Below are 17,914 nucleotides of genomic sequence, written 5' to 3' on the forward strand. Positions count from 1 at the left end.
TTGTCTTAGTACTGTTCATACAAAGATAACTAGATCATAATCTGTGTCCTTGTAAGGAATCCATAGACTAGTGGGCAAGCCAGCAGTAAATAAATACCCATACAACATACAAATTACTTGAGATACCTATACATGAAAAGGAGCAACTAAATGCTCTTGGAGACAGGAAATAAAGTTTTAGAAATTGAATAATTTTGCTCCATGTTGGAAAGTAAGTGGTTTTCCAGGTATAAAGAAGTAAAAGGTATTCAAATATTGGGAGCTACAAAAGCAAAGACATGTCAAAATTTGGCACATGATTGAAAAGCTGTGGATAGGATGAAGAAAAAGGAGGAAAGAATAACCCTAAGGGTTTTTTAATTTGGACAACTATAGGAATGCAATTATGTTAACTGGGTCATTTAGGGAATAATGGGAGAAAATTAGGTTTTGAAAAAAATAGTTTGATATTGAATATGTGGGTTCTGGGGAGTATGCAGGATTTCTAAGTAGAAACAGATTTAGAAATCATTAGCAAATATTTAGTGGTTTAAGCCAAAATAAGAGTTTGAAATAAAAGAGATTCAAGTTCATGGGTTGCAAACCTATAATGTCTATGAGGACTGGGAGATAACAATGAGAGAAACCATCTGGGAGAAAAGTATAAACCTGAGAGACCATTCTCTGTTTAGTCAGGGCACAGATTCCAAGTAGGAATATGGGCTTCATTACACCAGATCTCAATTTTTAAAGAGAAGCCAGGAAACTGGATTTTTATGTGAAATCTGGTTTTTAAGTGTTGGCAACTATTTTGTTCATTTTTAAAATAGTGAGCAGGCTAAACAAAACGTGGACCACAGTCAGATAATTAGCAGCCAGTTTGTTAAGTTGGACTGTAGTTTGTAGGGTGAGAAAGGGGCTCAGATAGAACCAGAAATTTGTAACAACAACAACGATGACAACAACAACAAAATGGTAATAAATACAATTATGAGCTCCTCCAAATGTTTGGCCTGAGAACATTGGGCAGTCATCACAAATTGCATTATTTTAAGCCTAGTTCTGTTATTTCATTAAGTCTAAGAGTGTCCTTCAGCAAGTTGGGAGTGGGGAGGTATGGGAATAGACTAATCCTTGTGAGTACATTAATTTCAGGCTAAGAAAGCAAAACAAACTAATTTTTAAATTAGTTGGAGTTATCTAAAAGGCAGAATAATATATTATAATCATTTCAACTTATATTTTGATTGATTTCAAAAATATAGGAAAAGTTTAAAACTTGAAAAGATATAATGTACCCCCTCTCCAATTAATACATGAATATTGAAGCTCTGTGAAGATAACTATGGAGGCATTGTAGTCTGAATCTCTTTTTAAAAACTGGTTGAATATCTTGGATAGCAAAACAATAACAATAACAAATATAGACCATGACTATAACATAACTAAGTGAAAAAGAAACCTCATAAAGCTCATAATATGAGCAGGTGGGAACAAACTGTCAACTTAGTATCAGTTTCTGGGTAGGAAGAAACAGCAGGATGACAACAGAGCATCTGAAGGCCTTGAGAATGGGAGGACCCCCAAACTGCCCACAGGTATTTACTGAAAAGCAAGGGAGACCAATATGAGATCAAGAGCAAAACGGGCTGTCTGTAATCTCAGGGTGAGTAGAAAGGGAGGAGCAGGAAGGTCTGAAAGTGCTGGAGAGATATGGAGTTTATGAACTCATAAAACTTAATAAACCTGAACTCCCCTGTTGGGCAAAGCCCAACACTAAGAAGAAACTTCTGGGAATAGAACCCAAATTGAACAGGAATGGGACAATAGAGGCAAATAAAAATTCAGGTCCAAATCAAAGTGGGAGAGAAGAGACAGAGCTCAGAAATGACAAGGATACATAGGTGTCATTGTATGAAAACATGAGAAAAGGAAGCTTTAGAACCATGAGGCTAGAAATCTATTACACCCATCCCTTCCTCTTAAAGGTGAAGGATAACTTATTTAGCTTAAAAATATACCACAAAAAGGATTACAGTTAAATCCTTTTCAAGTTGTTATAATAAAATATGAAATAGAGAAAAAAGCATATGAAAACTATAACCCAATATTTCAAACCAAAAGATTTTTTTTTTAATGATAGAAGATAGAACAACATAAAACAAACCAAAGCCTCAGAAATAAAGTGACTGGAGAAAAGATTTGAAGAGGAGTGACAGAACTCAGAGAAGAATACAAAATACAAAAAGTACACATATATGTATTTGACCATCTTACTGGGAGTCTTAATGCAGTAAGATAAGAAAAGGAAATAGTTTTCTTAGATATTACTAGAACAATATATACCAACAAATTGGAAAACCTAGAAGAAATTGATAAATTCATAGAAATGCATAACTTCATAAGACTGAATCATGAAGAAATAGAAAATCTAAATAGACCAATTACAAGTAATGAAGTTGAAACAGTAATTTTAAAAGTCTCCAAAAAAATAAAAGTCCGGGACCAGACAATTTCACAGGTGAATTCCACCAAACATTGAAAGAAGAGTTAGTACCTATCCTTCTCAAGTTATTCCATAAAAAATTGAAGAGGGGGGAACACTTCCAAACTCGTTTTACGAGGCCAGCAGTATATTGATACCAAAACCAAAGACACCATCAATATTCTGGATGAACACAGATCCAAAAATTCTCAACAAATTATTAGAAAACTGAATTCAACAATATGTTAAAAGAATCATAAGTCATGATCAAATGGGATTTATTTTAGGGATGCAAGGATAATTCAACATCTACAAATAAATGAATATGATATACCACATTGACAAAAGGTAAAATTATCATTTCAAGAGATGCAGAGATTGACAAAATTCAACATTAATTTATGATTAAAAAAAAACTCGGCGTGCCTGGGTGGCTCAGTGGGTTAAAGCCTCTGCCTTCGGCTCAGGTCATGATCTCAGGGTCCTGGGATTGAGCCCCGCATCATCGCATCATTGGGCTCTTTGCTCAGCAGGGAGCCTGCTTCCCCATCCTGTCTCTCTGCCTGCCTCTCTGCCTACTTGTGATCTCTGTCTGTCAAATAAATAAATAAAAATCTTTTTTAAAGAATTAATTAAAAAAAAAAAACTCTTAAAGTGAGCATAGAAGGAAATGTCTCCATATAAAAAGGGCCACATATGACAAACTCACAGCTAACATCATACTTAATGTGAAAAACTGAAAACTTTAAGATCAGGAACAAGATAAGGATGGCCACTCTCACCACTTTTATTCAACATAGTACTGGAAGTCCTCACCACAGTAATCAGACAAGAAAAAGAAATAAAACGCATCCAGACTTGTAAGAAAGATGAAAACTGTCACAAGCTGCAGATGTCATGATACTGTGTATAGAAAACCCTAAAGGCTTTATTTACTAAAAAGAACTAAAATTACAATTTAGAACTGTTAAATGATTTCAGTAAAGTTGCCGGATAATATACAGAAACTTGTTGCATTTTGTACACTAATACCTATCTAAGAAATTAAGACAATCCCATTTATTATTGTATCAAAATAAGATATCTAGGAATAAATTTAACTGAGGTGAAAGACCTGTATTCTGAACACTGTAAAACATTGATGAAAGAAATTGATTGATGCAGATGAATATGTATACCATGCTCATGGATTGGAAGAATTAATATTGTTAAAATACCAAAGTAATTTACAGATTCATTGCAATCCCCACTGAAATACCAAGGGCATTTTTTACAGAACTAGAACAAATAAACCTTATATTTGTATGGAACCACAGATGGTCCTGAATAGCCAAAGTAATCTTGAGAAGGAGAACAAAGCCAGAGATATCACACTATCTGATGCTATACTACAAACCTACAGTATTCAAAACAGTATGGTACTGGCATGAAAATAGTCATATAGATCAGTGAAACTGAATATATAGCCCAGAGAAAAACCCATGCATATATAGTCAATTAATTTATAACAAAGGAGGCAAAAAGATTCAATGGTGAAAAGACAGTCTTTTCCAGAAATGGTGTTGGGAAAACTGGACCACTATCTTACACTATATACAAAATAAATTCAAAATAGACTAAAGATTTGAATATAAGTCCTGAAACCTTAAAACTCCTAAAAGAAATCATAGGCAATAAGGTTTCAGACGTAAATCTTAACAATACTTTTTTGGGACCAGTCTCCTGGTTCAAGGGCAATGGAAGCTAAAAACACAAAACAAACAAACCAAAGGCATTATATTGAACTAAAACCCTTTTGCACAGTGAAGGGAACCATCAAAAAAATAAAAAGGCAACCTACTGAATGGAAGATATTTGCAAATCACATATCCAATAAGGGGTAAATATCCAAAATATAAAAGAACATACACAAATTAATATCAAACACCCAAGCAACCAGATTAAAAAATCAGCAGAGGACCTGGGTAGACATTTTATACCAAGAAAACATTAAGATGGACAATAGTCACATGAGAAGATGCTCAACAATATTAATCATCAGGGAAAGGCAAATCTAAACCACAGTGAGTTATTACTTCACACCTCACACACAGCAATGCTGTTTGATAGTATGTTACCCACAATAGCGCACTTCTTTGAAAATTGGAGTCAATCCTGTCAAACCCTGCTGCTGCTGCTTCATCAATTAATTTTATGTAAATCTTTTGTTGTCATTTCAGTGAATGTAACAGCCTCTTCACCAGGAGTAAATTCCATTTCAAGAAACCACTTGATCTTGATCTTTATCAAGATCAAAAGCTTCTGCACAGCAAAGGAAACAGTCAACAAAACAAAGAGAAAACCCACAGAATGGGAGAAGATATTTGCAAATGACAGTACAGACAAAAGGTTGATATCCAGGATCTATAAAGAACTTCTCAAACTCAACACACACAAAACAGATAATCATATCAAAAAATGGGCAGAAGATATGAACAACACTTCTCCAATGAAGACATACAAATGGCTATCAGACACATGAAAAAATGTTCATCATCACTAGCCATTAGGGAGATTCAAATTAAAACCACATTGAGATACCACCTTACATCAGTTAGAACGGCCAAAATTAGCAAGACAGGAAACAATGTGTGTTGGAGAGGATGTGGAGCAATAATATTTTGAAAGGAAGGCTTCTGAGTAGTTAAGTCTCAATAGTGGGCTTAAAATATTTAGTAGCCCATGTTAGAAACAGATAAACAGATATGCTGTCATCCAGGCTTTGTTGTTTCACTCATAGAGCACAGGCAGAGTAGATTTAGCACGATTCTTAGGAGCTCTAGGATTTTCTGAAAGGCAAATGAGCATTGGCTTCAACCTAAAGTCACAAGTTGCATTGCACCTAACAAGACAGTCTGTCCTTTGAAGATTTACCTAACAGAATTATTGTTTGTAAGACCTCTTGAAAATTCTAACTCCCTCACTGAATCGAAAATGCTATTAGACTTTATTATGACCACTTAGGGGTAATTTGAAATGTCCTAATTTTTTTTCCTATTAATGTCATTTTTTTTTCCCCTAAGAAAAGAGTAAGGTGTTCTAATGTTCTAATGTTATAAAGACTTTTTTTTTTTCCTCTATAGCTATCTTATAGCCTAACTTACTATATCTATATCTGGTAGGGTAATACATTTCCTTCCAACCTCTACTGGGTGGAGTTCATTTATCTTCCAATCTACAAAACTGAGTTAACTCCTAATAACCTCTGATACTCAACAGAAACACAATTGCACTTTGGAATTAGTCATCCATCTTTATGTCATAGTCTCTTATTTGTCACTGCAAAAGAGTTGTATAGCAGATATTCCACAGTATTATGTACTATCAATAGAATTTCTTTGCAAGAGAATTGTTTTAAAATCTATTATATGATTTTGACCAGCTTAACACAAATCAATTTTTTCCCATGTATGTTCTGGCTGGAACATCTAAACACAACCGTCAAGTGCTCTGTTAGCCACTGTACAAAATTGTGATGGATTTGCTAAAGTTAGTGACAGTCCCAATTAATATTTCTCTGTCATCATTAAGAAACCATTTTTTCCACTTCCTATCTCTAATATTTTTTGAATAGAGTAGTGATTAGGTTTTATGGTTTATTTTTCTGTATTTCTTAAGTTATTTTTACTAAATCAATCCAAGCCTCATTTTTCTAATATGTTAATTGATTGTTAGGCTATAGTGGGAAAAATCTGAAGTGCTCAGCATAGGGAATTATACATAGTAATTGCTTCATAGATGGCAGCTTCTGTTATTTTTATACTGTGCTGTGCTTCTGTCCTGCTTCATATACCATGTAAAATAGGTGATGAGTTTGGGGAGGTATCTTCCACATATATTATACCACATTTGCTCTGCTTGATCAACCACACAACAGAGAAGAATGCTTCTTCTTCAGTACACAGAATTCACTGAATATGGAAGAGTTTGACATTCTTATTTTATTTCTGGTAAAACAGTCTTAAGTCTTTCAAATGTCTTTGTACAAAGTAAAACTTATAAGCAAAATATAAAAGGATGATGTTATTTAAGGATGATGTTATTTATTACTAACAGAAACAGGCTCCTTTGAACATCCTGTGCTGAAATGTTTGTTTAATACTATGATTCATAGAAGCTTTCTTTCTACTCCGAAGCAAATGCTCAAGTGAAACAGCATTTATTTTATTAAGCAATACTGATACGTCTTTTATTGGTTGGACTCTGGCAAACACTTGACAACAAATGGTACTTTACCCAAAGAGACACGTATCATGCATGCATAGCATAGTCTAACCACAAACATTAAAGTTCTATGTAACTATGAGCCTCAAATGGAAATACAAAAGATAGTTTTCGTAGAATCACATGAATCAAACCAATCTTTAATTTAAGCAAATAAGAATGTAAAGTTCATGTGTCTATAATGGCTTCACATCACTATGTATGTAATGCAGATATTGTAGAGGACATAGAAATCCATTCAGATGTAAAGCAGCAGAGCACTTTCACATTACCTTGTACTTATAATTCCTGCTATTCATAAAAACCTATATTTCTTCAACAAACATTTTTCTAAGAATGGCCTTTCCTGTTTACCCCAGAAAAACTTATTATTTATACTTTTGAGGTGGTAGTAAAAGCCAAACATTTTATTTTTATATAGGTACTTTAACCATGATTTGTATATGAAACTTAGGATAGCAAATTAAGTTTTAATATCAATAGGTGATAAAGGCAATTTTCATCCTTCAATTCTTTATACAAAATATATTTCAAGAAGTAATATGCTTAACTTTGGAAGTTTAAAAATTTTATATTTCATTTTGTGACCCTATTAAGTTAGCTGTTTTTTATCTGGGTTGTCTCAAAGATATAAGTTTAAGGTTAGGATTTTAGAAAAGGGCTTTGAGAAAGAGGAGGAAGATTTAAGAACCCGTTTTATACTTAAAGATAGCTGTAAGTATTTTGAAGTTCATTCAAATAAAGCCCTTCACCGGTGCTTTACTCCCTGCCAAAACATCCCTACAGACACCCCCACTCCCCACCAACCATCTCATTTTAGTAGGTTTTCTTCATAGCAGGTTTCTCTTGCAGGAGTTTTCAAGGACAAGAGTTGGTTCACTTAACCAAACTAGAATATTCACTTTAATTCTAGAGAAATTTCCTAATTAATTTTCTGTAACAAAAATGCTAAGGGCTAGAATTTCCCCTCTGAATCTCTTCCTAGAAATGGGATCCAGAAAGCACAGGGGACACCTAGCCAATCTGAGGACTCAGACAAGTGTTTCCCGTCATGGAAATAGCTAGAGGTCTGTTATAATATCCTCACTTGACCTGCTAGCATGCTAGTGATAGTGCTGATTTACTACAACCCCATTAATTTCACACATAAAGAGAACAATCTAGTTTTCAAAATGGAAAGCTCTATCTGCTATGACATTATTTTGAAGTAGTTGGTGGTGGTACAACTTAAAAATTTAAAAATAAATCGTAAAATTCAGAATGATTTTTAAATAATAGCATACACATAGTATTAAAAAATTCCAAGGATGTAATAAAATTCAATTAAGTTTGGCTTAGTTTGAGAATCCTCACCACCCTCCCACATAAAGTGGCAAAATGTACAGAAAAGCACTTAACATGGGATGATGATGACTGTGTATTGAGCAGAGAAGTATCACCACCAGTTTTTCTCAAGTGTCCTTCCACACTTCTGAATTTATAGGAAGGCAGACTGGTTTAGCTCTCAAAAGTGAAAATTTTCTTGATTTTCCTTCTTAAGTAAAAAAAGAATAATTAAGTAGAGTGAGAGACTGAAAACTGCAGCCCACCTAAGTTTAATCATTAATAGTGAGTTCTCTGGTGAACTTAGGTTCTCATTTTGGAGTTTGGAATCTGACCTTTCCCCAAAGATAAACATGCTTGTTGCAGGTTCTGAGGAGGGTCACTCCCTTGCTGCCATCAGAAGAGTCCACTTCTCAGTGACTCCTGGCTGGGAACTGGATGCATTAGAGGGTAGCTAGTCAATATGATTCTCCTCGCCGTGCTTTTTCTCTGCTTCATTTCCTCATATTCAGCTTCAGTTAAAGGTAAGTTTGCATTTTTGCTAAACCTTAGTTTTAATCATTGAGGGAAAAAGTGTGTGTGTGAGAGACTAGTGAAAGAGTTCCTAACTAAACCATCTTCAAAACTATATAACTTTGGAATATTCGTGAAGGCATGCCTGGGGTGGAATGAAAACCAAATTCAAATTCCTACATACATTAAGAAAACAGAGGTTCCTTTTAGTTTCAGCCCCTTAGACTAATGTGCTCCTTGCTTCAATTTCTCATTCATGGTCTATTTTTAAAAGAAAGAAAAGAAATGCCAGCTATTGTTACCTGCTGCTGTTGGTCACTCACTGAATGCAGCTCCTTCATTTGAATTGTAAAAGAGGATTTAAAAAAAAAAAAACAGTTTTTACATTTCCTTCTAGTTGCTTAGCAATGTGACATCAAGAAGAATTAGGCCCAATGAAAAAGGCATTTGATGTCCCAAAGAATTATGAATGAAATGGCAAAGCATGCATTTAATTGTATTACCATTCAAAAGTGAGAATTATCATAATTGGTGAATTAAAGAAAATAAAACTATATGGTATAGATTTAAGAAATAAGACTTACTATGTTTGGATTTATAGTGTTACCAGTCATAGTTTCTACTTGAGAAAAGTTGATTTTAAAAAACACATATGAATTGATACCTTTCAGAAAAAACACATTTTAAAAGGGATGGCTTCTAAAAGCTGAATGAAATGTATTAATATGGAATCTTGTTTAAATCACCTAGTATATAAACAAACTCCTTAGATTTCTAAATGTTGTACCTGATGTAAAATAATCACCTTTAGATTCTCTTAAGAGGATACACTGTAAAAAAACAATTGATCTAACACATAACTTAGCATGATAGGGTCCAGTTTTAATAACTATGTACTCTAAGTGATATAAAACAATTCGCTTATAAAGTTCTAAAACACTTTTGGGATAAGTAGCTTTTGATCTTAAGATAAAATTAGTCTCAAGATTTCCCTTGAGAGACAATCTTTGTTATTAAAGCAATAAATGCAAGGCTAAATTTAAATTATTTCACCTAAGCAAATCACACTTTAGGTTCTTGAACTAAAGATGGTATTTTTCACCAGTTTCTAAAGTGTTGGTTATTTAAAAATACAGTCCTTATGTGGTATATCTGCCAAATAAGTTGTTTATAATGTTTAAAATATGAGGGATTTATATATCATAGTATCAAATCTAATACCCTTATTATTTTGAGAAAAAATATTGAACTATAGTAGTCACTGTACACTTCTATTTTTCCCATTTTATAAAGGAGAAAATTGGATAACTTGATGTTTTTCAATGCATGCACTTCTGAAGACTCTAACACACACACACACACACACACACACACACACACACACACACACACCCTACAAGAACATACAGAAATACAGTTTAGAACATGACAGATAGCTACAGTTTGTTGTATACAAGCTCAGTGACAACTCCAGAGTTTTAGAACCTGAAGCTTATGCAATTTAGGGGCCATCTTTGAGAAAAGATTGCAAAAACATCTTACTTTTGCAAATGTTACTGTAAAAAAAGATATGGCATATGTACACATTGCTAGGGTCCCCTTCCAAGACCTTGGAAAGAGCTTGGGGGTGTGAGAGCCCCAAAGCTTAAGCATCATTAGCTTCAGGCTACAAGCTGCTTATGTCAAATATCATAAATAAAAAGTAGAAGACTTGACAGCTCTCTCTACCTGGATGTGATAACTTTTTGTCTTATGGTACCATGATTTCAGTATAGATAACTTGCCCTCTGTAGTGATTCACATTTAAGAAACAAACTACTTGTAAAAGTCTATTTTAAAATCAGACCATTATAAATTTTGGGATCTCATGTATAACCTCAAAACCCATCCCAAGCCTAATTATAAATGCAACTGTTTAGCCAAATCCCCAGATCTGGGGGGATTCTGAGTGCACGTTGGACTGAAGAGAAGTAAGGGTCGAATTAGTACGGACTAGGGTCTACTTAGAAGAGATAGGCTGAGTGTGAATGTCCTAAAGACTCAAGTTTTCCCACTTTTTTTCAATTGTATTTTGTCATGGCAGGATCTATTCTCAGTGCTTTACTCAGGATTTCTTTATAGTACTTTTACTTTTGCTAACCCAGGTATGAGTTTTCTATTTAATCTTCTTACCTCTATACATGAACTGTCCCTTCACTTCCAGTCTTTCTCTCAGTCCCCAGCCAGGCCTGCACTTTTCAGTCCATTCACATTAATCATCTTCCAATCTTTTTCCCTTATCCTTCATTCTACTCTTTTACTTTTTGCCTTGTAGTTTTCTGTTGGAATCCTAAATTCCATTACCTATCCTTATCAATACTGCATTTGTCTTTAAATCTCACCTTGAATTTACCTAATTTTGATAAATGCATATTTTAAGATATTTCTTAACAGGTTCAAACCTGAAAGTTTTGTTGCTTTTAAGTCACTTAAAAATTTTAAATACATTTGAAGGAGCATATTGAAGAGGTTTTATCTAAACTTAGTTTCCAAAAAGTGCCATTTTGCATATTTTATAGAGCAATAGCCTAAGAAAGAAATAAGTCAATAGTATGAATAGAATATGCTCCCGTTGCCCATTGTTGCCAGATCTCTGAGTAACATAAACAGAGGAATACTTTTCAAAGAGGAAAGGATAACAGGGACAATATGACACCAGTCCACTTATTTGAATCCTTTTAGGTTTTATCTCCTGTTAGAGGTAAGAAGGGGACACGTGGGTGGCTCAGTTGGTTAAGCATCTGCGTTTTGGTTTTGGCTTAGGTCATGATCTTAGGATGGTGAGATTGAGCTCCATGTTGGGCTCTGCTCTGGGTGTGGAGCCTGCTTAAGATTCTCTTTCTCCCTCTCCCTCTGCCTTTCCCCAATCCCTTTCTCTAAGAAAAAAAAAAAAAGGTGGGAAAAAGATATGGAATGAGACCTACTTTTTCCAATGCTTTATCACTTCCAAATCATAGTCAAGAACTGATCTATAATATATTGTCTGTTTTCACATTCTTTTGATTGGTAAAGTAAAAGTAAGGAAAAAATGATCAGCATGATACTTTGGAGATCTTTGGAATTTAAGAGAGGCTACCTCCCTACAAAATTTTCGTAGTTATTTTAACCAGAAGACATCTTTGTGTAGTGCACAAAACTTGGATCTCATTAATTTAGACATAAAATTCTGCATTCTATCTGCTATGCTGGATTGAAAGCAGAGTCAGCTTTTCTCAGCTTGTCATATAATGCTTACCTTTCAGAATTGCTGTGAGGATTAGATAAGATATGTATTTCCTTTGTGCCCTCTGTGGAATTCGATACACATCATAAAAAGTAGGCCTTTCTGACCAAAATACCTTTCCTGGCCAGAAAGCCAATGTTTGAACTTGTAGCCGTGTCCCCAGTTAAAATGTAGAAGAGGTGGAGGTAGGGGAGGCAAGAGATAGTCACAGACTTTATCTCCTTCAAGGTTTGTCCTGACTTTTTCTATCTTCTATATTTTATACCTGAGGTTCTGCCTGATTGGTGCTTAGACACAGTCTGTTTTTATATGTATACTCTTAGATACCCACCTCTCACCTTTCCTTTTCATGGCTTTTCTAGATTCCTATTTCTTGTTTCCTTATCTCCTTTCTTTGAAGGTTTGTCAGAACATGTAACTTCACCACCCAAAACTTTCCAGGGGCTTCCCATATCACTCAAATTCTGTCATGTCCCTGCAAATCTCCTGGTCACCCATAGGTAGCTATTTGACCTCATCTTTTGTAGTGTCTTTCACTTAACTGCTGCCTCTTTGGCCTTCCTGATCTTCATCACACCTACACTGAGCTCTCCCCAGGGCCTTTAAACTTGCTATTACCTTTATGTGTGTGGGCATGTGAGGGGGAGGGTTAGAGGGGAAGGTAAAAGTGTGGGGATAAAGGAGACGGAAATGCTCCTCCCACAGATATCCATGTAGCTAGCCTAAGTAGTCTTTGCCCAGAATATTACCTTCTCAGAAAGGTCTTTCCCTCAACATTCCCATTCCCTTTCTTATTTCATTTTTCTTCATTAGCATTTCTAATACTTTGTAATTTGCTTATATACTTTTTAATTGCCCATCTCCTCCTCATTCAAGTGTAAACTCCACAAAGGCTGATATTCTGTCTGCTTATAACAGGTATAACCCCAGAAATAGAAAAGTGCCTAACACCCAGTAGGTGCTCAGTATATCCTTGTTGAATGTATGAGTGAATCCCTAGCTCACTCCCTAGGAATGGAAAAGAGTTCAACCCAAAGGTTTAGATGTGTGTAATAAAGGAAGAGCATGGTCTCTAGAGCCAGACAGGCTGGGTTCAAGTCCTGTCTCTATCACTAACTGTCTGGGTAACCTTGGATAAAATGTATAATCTCTGTGCCCTTCCCTTTCCTTATCTGTAAAAGGAAACTAATAATGGTACCTACCACATTAGGTTTGAAAGAGTTGATCCTACTCCTTCACATTTCTTTGGATTAAGTTAACCTGAATTAGAGAGTAGGTGAATTGCTCCATGTATCAATTATTTTGGCTCACTAGACTATTTGACATTAAACTGCCCCTGCCATATTAAAGCCTGTACTAAGATTTTATGTAGTAAAACATTATTTTATTCAGCTAATTTAAATTTGCATATGTGTAGCTTTGAAATGTACCTTTGTGTTAAATTTTTTTCCTTTTTTTCTTCAAGATTTTTATTTATTTATTTGACAGACAGAGATCACAAGCAGGCAGAGAGGCAGACAGAGAGAGAGGGGAAAGCAGGCTCCCCGCCAAGCAGAGAGCCCAATGTGGGGCTCGATCCCAGGACCCTGGGATCATGACCTGAGCCGAAGATAGGCTTTAACCCACTGAGCCACCCAGGTGCCCCTGTGCTAAATTTTATTATAGTTAAATAAACTGTAATATATTTACTATAATTAATAGAGTAAATTACATTGCAGGGGATAGTCTTTAAATATCCAATTCAAGGAATTGCCTTCTAGCCCTTAAAATTACCTTGGCATTGATCTGTTGAACTGAAATGATATCTTAATTACAAATGGTTTTTATTAATTTTGTAAAGCAATTCCTGGCTAACCCTTCACTTTAAATCATATTCATCATACCTCAATAAAGGTGGGGGGAGAAGAGAAATCATATAATTTAAAAAGCAATTAAAAGCAATATGATGACTTTTCTTTAAAAAATGGTCTATGGTTCAACCAGGGCAAAATTAGATAATTTGACTGTTGATTAGGGATACAAACAAAAGTTTTCTGAAATGGAAGCTTATTTGTTTGTTAGTTGTTCTTGTTGTTGTTCAAGCCTATAATTTCAGCAGAAGGAGGATAGAACTATCTTTCATTTGGCAAATATTACTAAGCTCCCACCTGGCACCACTGTGCTAGATGAGCAATGCTTTATAGCAAGAAAGCACAGTTCCTGGCCTGACAGGTCCCTTACAACTGAAACTTGACTTGTGTCGCAATCTTTATGCAGGTCACACAACTGGTCTCTCATTAAATAATGACCGGCTGTACAAACTCACATATTCCACCGAAGTTTTTCTTGATCGGGGCAAAGGAAAACAAGAAGACAGTGTAGGCTACCGAATTTCATCTAATGTGGATGTCATCTTACTCTGGAGGAATCCTGATGGTGATGATGACCAACTTATCCAAATCACAGTAGGTATCCTCTACCAGAGATGTGAAGATTGGAGGTCAGCAAAGTCTTTGTGAAGTGCATCATTCAACGCTTTTGTGCTCTTTGTTATATATCCATTTAGTTTGTTATCTATAACTAAAATAAGTAGATCTACAGTTTTGAAGTTTTTGCTAATCAAAAGTGGTGTGGTCTTTCCAAGTTGCTGAATCAAGCAAAAGAAGGTATATGCTGGTAAGTAACGATAACATGATGTTCAGTTCTATATTTTGCATTAATAGGCACACTTAAACTAAAATTCACTTGAGATGTTTTACGAATGAGAAGTCTAGAATCCATAGTCATGTGAAAAACAAGACCATTCTAGCAGAAAGAAGAGATAAATAGGGAGGTCTCAATTTTTCTGAGTTCTTTCACGTACCAATTACCAATGAGGAATAAACCAATTCTGTGTTCTTCTTGAGGTAAGAACCAGGCACTGTCCTGCATCGCAGTGTTTGGTTAGTTATGATAATTAGATTTATGTGTTGAGAAAGGAGGTCAAATTAGATGGCTTCTGGGGCCTTGAACTTTCAGTTTTAATATATAGTGATTCCATATTTGCTTTTAAGAGCCTAAAGGTCATAGATTTCTCTAGTAAAGTCAGTTATTCTTCTCCATGTTAGTGTGAAACAGGTACACAGGACCAAGATCTGTTCCCTTGTAACTGATAAGTAGTTGTTGATAAACTTTATAATGAGGTGTCAGTGTAATACGTGTACCAAGTGATCTTTGCTTCTTTGGATGTCTCTCATAGTTGTTGTATCTTCCAAGTTGGATCAAAACTTCATCATCCAGGGCGCCTGGGTGGCTCAGCTGGTTGAGCGACTGCCTTCGGCTCAGGTCATGATCCCGGACTTACAGGATCGAGTCCCACATCGGGCTCCCAGGTCCCCGGGGAGTCTGTTTCTCCCTCTGACCTTCTCCTCTCTCATTCTCTCTCTCATTCATTCTCTCTCAAATACATAAATAAAATCTTAAAAAAAAAACAAAAAAACAAAAAACAAAAAAAACTTCATCATCTACCTCTCTGAGCCATTTCTCAATAGGACAGTAAAATACTTTGTGGAAAACATATGTACTTCCTTGTTCAGTAACCAGACTGTTCATCTTTAATTTTGCATATGTAAGTGAAGTACAATGGGTTAGTATTCCTTTCAAAAAATGGTAAAGAGACCAGGCAGACAGCAACAGTCAACACGAATAAGGAGAGTAACTGACAAAAAAGAGCCACCTTCCATTCATAATTGTTGTAAACCTGAATTCACAGATTTCTTTCGGAATCAGAATTTTTACCTAATTCAAAAACCCAATTTTTGGATACCTTCTCCATTCTTTTAAAGTTAATGGCTAAGTCCTATGAATCGTGAACTGAAAACCAACAGAATACACTATGGACAACCCTGTTTATTGCTTTATCATTTTATTTTCTAAGAGACTGTAATGGAAATAGACATAGCAAATTTTTCTAACAGGTTTCTTTCCATGATTCCAGATGAAAGATGTAAATGTTGAAAATGTGAATGAGCAGAGAGGAGAGAAGAGCATTTTCAAAGGAAAAAACCCACCCAAAATCATAAGAAAAGAAAACTTAGAAGCTTTACAAAGACCTGTGCTCCTTCATCTAGTCCATGGAAAGGTAAAAGTGACTTCGGGGATCCCACATCTTTCCTACTTCAAATTTTTCTTCCTGTCAATAGTTATTATTTTGAAGTAATCATGATATCATCACATTAATAGTAAATGGAACTTTTTCAGAATAAGTAGAGATTGTAAATTAAATACTTCAGAAGTAAATCAAAGCATTGAATTCACTTATATTTTTTAGCCACTTGGTTTCCCATTTTTATGAAAATCTTTATAGTAGAATCAAGTATTTATTGAGAGGCATTCTTAAAAGGTATATTCCTTATTAAATTAAGAAGGGTTAGAAAAATACTTAACTTACTAGGTCATCACAGGTGATTATATCATTCAGGAAAGTAGACAAATTATGAGATTAAAATGATCTAATTTAGATTAATGATATTAACTCATAAGAATATCAGTATCTGGCTAATGTACAAAACTGAAGCTTTTGAAAGGGCATGGTATTCCTAAGGTTGAGTTGATTTTTTAAAAAAGTACTTAGAGCTTATTTAAAAACTATGATTTTGAAAAGCATTTTATTTATTAAAGTAATGTATGAACACTATAATATCCATTTGGAAGTTTGCTCAGAGAATTCTGTAAGTGTGCATTACTTATGATTTGATTGTAGCCTATTAAAAATGGCCTAAATCTGTTTGGAATTAAGATACAATTGTGATCAGTGAATTACTAGACATTACATATGTGGACTTATGAAAAGCATAGGTATTATATTGACAGACCTAAAAACATATCTGTAAAGATGATCAATTTTAGGTGCCCAAGTAGAAAAATAGTAAGAGATCATTAGAGTTTAAGTGCCATATGTCTCCAAAATGTCTCTAGATTAAAATTTTCTAGATTCAAAATAAAGGTAAAAACAAATACTTTAAAGTATAAATTTCAGACATGAGATATATTACTAATAATGATGTGCATTTTTATAGGAAGTACTAAAAAAGGACTCTTGTGTTGTTATTTCTACAACCAAACACGAATCCCCATCTTAAGAATGCTTTTCTTCTCCTTGTCAAAATACTTATCATGCCTCAGGATTTGCTCACAGGCCCTTTCTTTTATAAAGTTTATAACCTTCTAACCAGTTGGAAATAACCACCCCTCTTTAAAACCCGCTTAACACCTTGTAGCTTACTCATAGCCCTTATCACTGTCCTTTTGGTCATTTGTGTTCATTATTAGATTATGGGTTTCAGTACAGAAAATTCCCATTGCTCTTTATATTCCAGGCCCTCCCTCTCTCCTTCATGCACTTCCACTCCCTTCCTCCCCAGAGTACCCAGAACCATGCCTTGTACCGACTGGCTTGGTATTCCGGGAGAATTTCCTAGCATTCTCCCAAACCCCATATTCTTGTAGGCTCATTTATATTTGGTGTTTATCACTGTATGTTGAAATTCTCTCTGTATTTGTCTGCATTCAGTATTCAGAGTAAGCTCATGGGCGCAATTGTGTCTTTAACTCTGTATATTCAGTGCCTTTGCTCATAGTGTCCACTCAATGAATGTTCGTAAACTAAAGGAATGAGTGTATAAGGATACCTGGGGTTAAAATGAGTTGAACTTTGAGAGAGGCTTTGGTTATTGTTTGCTTAATAATAGCTAAATCAGACTGAGCACTTGTTGTGCACCAGAGGCCGAAGGCATTTCATGAATTATTTCTTCTATCCTCATGACAGCTCTGGGAAGCATCTTGTAATAGATTAGGAAACCAAATTTAAGAGCGATAAAGAAACTTGCCTAGGCTCCTACAACTGGCAAGCAGTGGAGGTGGTATTAAAATAGAAGGTCTAATCTCAGAGGCTAGGTTGGAAACCTCTACATTATACTGTCTTCCAGCGGTAAGGCTTTGGGGAAGTACCACCTCTTTGGGGGGACTTGTAATATTCCTAATTTTATCCTCAAGGTATTTAGTAACTCATTTGATTTTCATATGGCACGACAACTTGAAATACTCTTTTTTTCCTCTCTTGCCTTCCAATG

General features: G+C 35.1%; 1 protein-coding gene across 1 annotated transcript in view; it reads left to right on the forward strand.

Annotated features, from left to right (window-relative positions):
* Window positions 1-8,393: 8,393 nt before the first annotated feature.
* MTTP (microsomal triglyceride transfer protein) overlaps window positions 8,394-17,914 on the forward strand; it is a 45,876-nt gene continuing 36,355 nt past the window's right edge. Inside the window, exons 1-3 of the mRNA XM_080796125.1 lie at window positions 8,394-8,574; window positions 14,082-14,269; window positions 15,781-15,924. Coding sequence (XP_080652251.1) covers window positions 8,514-8,574; window positions 14,082-14,269; window positions 15,781-15,924 — 393 coding nt within the window. The 5' untranslated portion in view covers window positions 8,394-8,513. The remainder of the gene's footprint in view (window positions 8,575-14,081; window positions 14,270-15,780; window positions 15,925-17,914) is intronic.

Source organism: Martes martes (assembly GCF_963455335.1).
Source record: "Martes martes genome assembly, chromosome: 2".
NCBI classification, from domain to species: Eukaryota; Metazoa; Chordata; class Mammalia; order Carnivora; family Mustelidae; genus Martes; species Martes martes.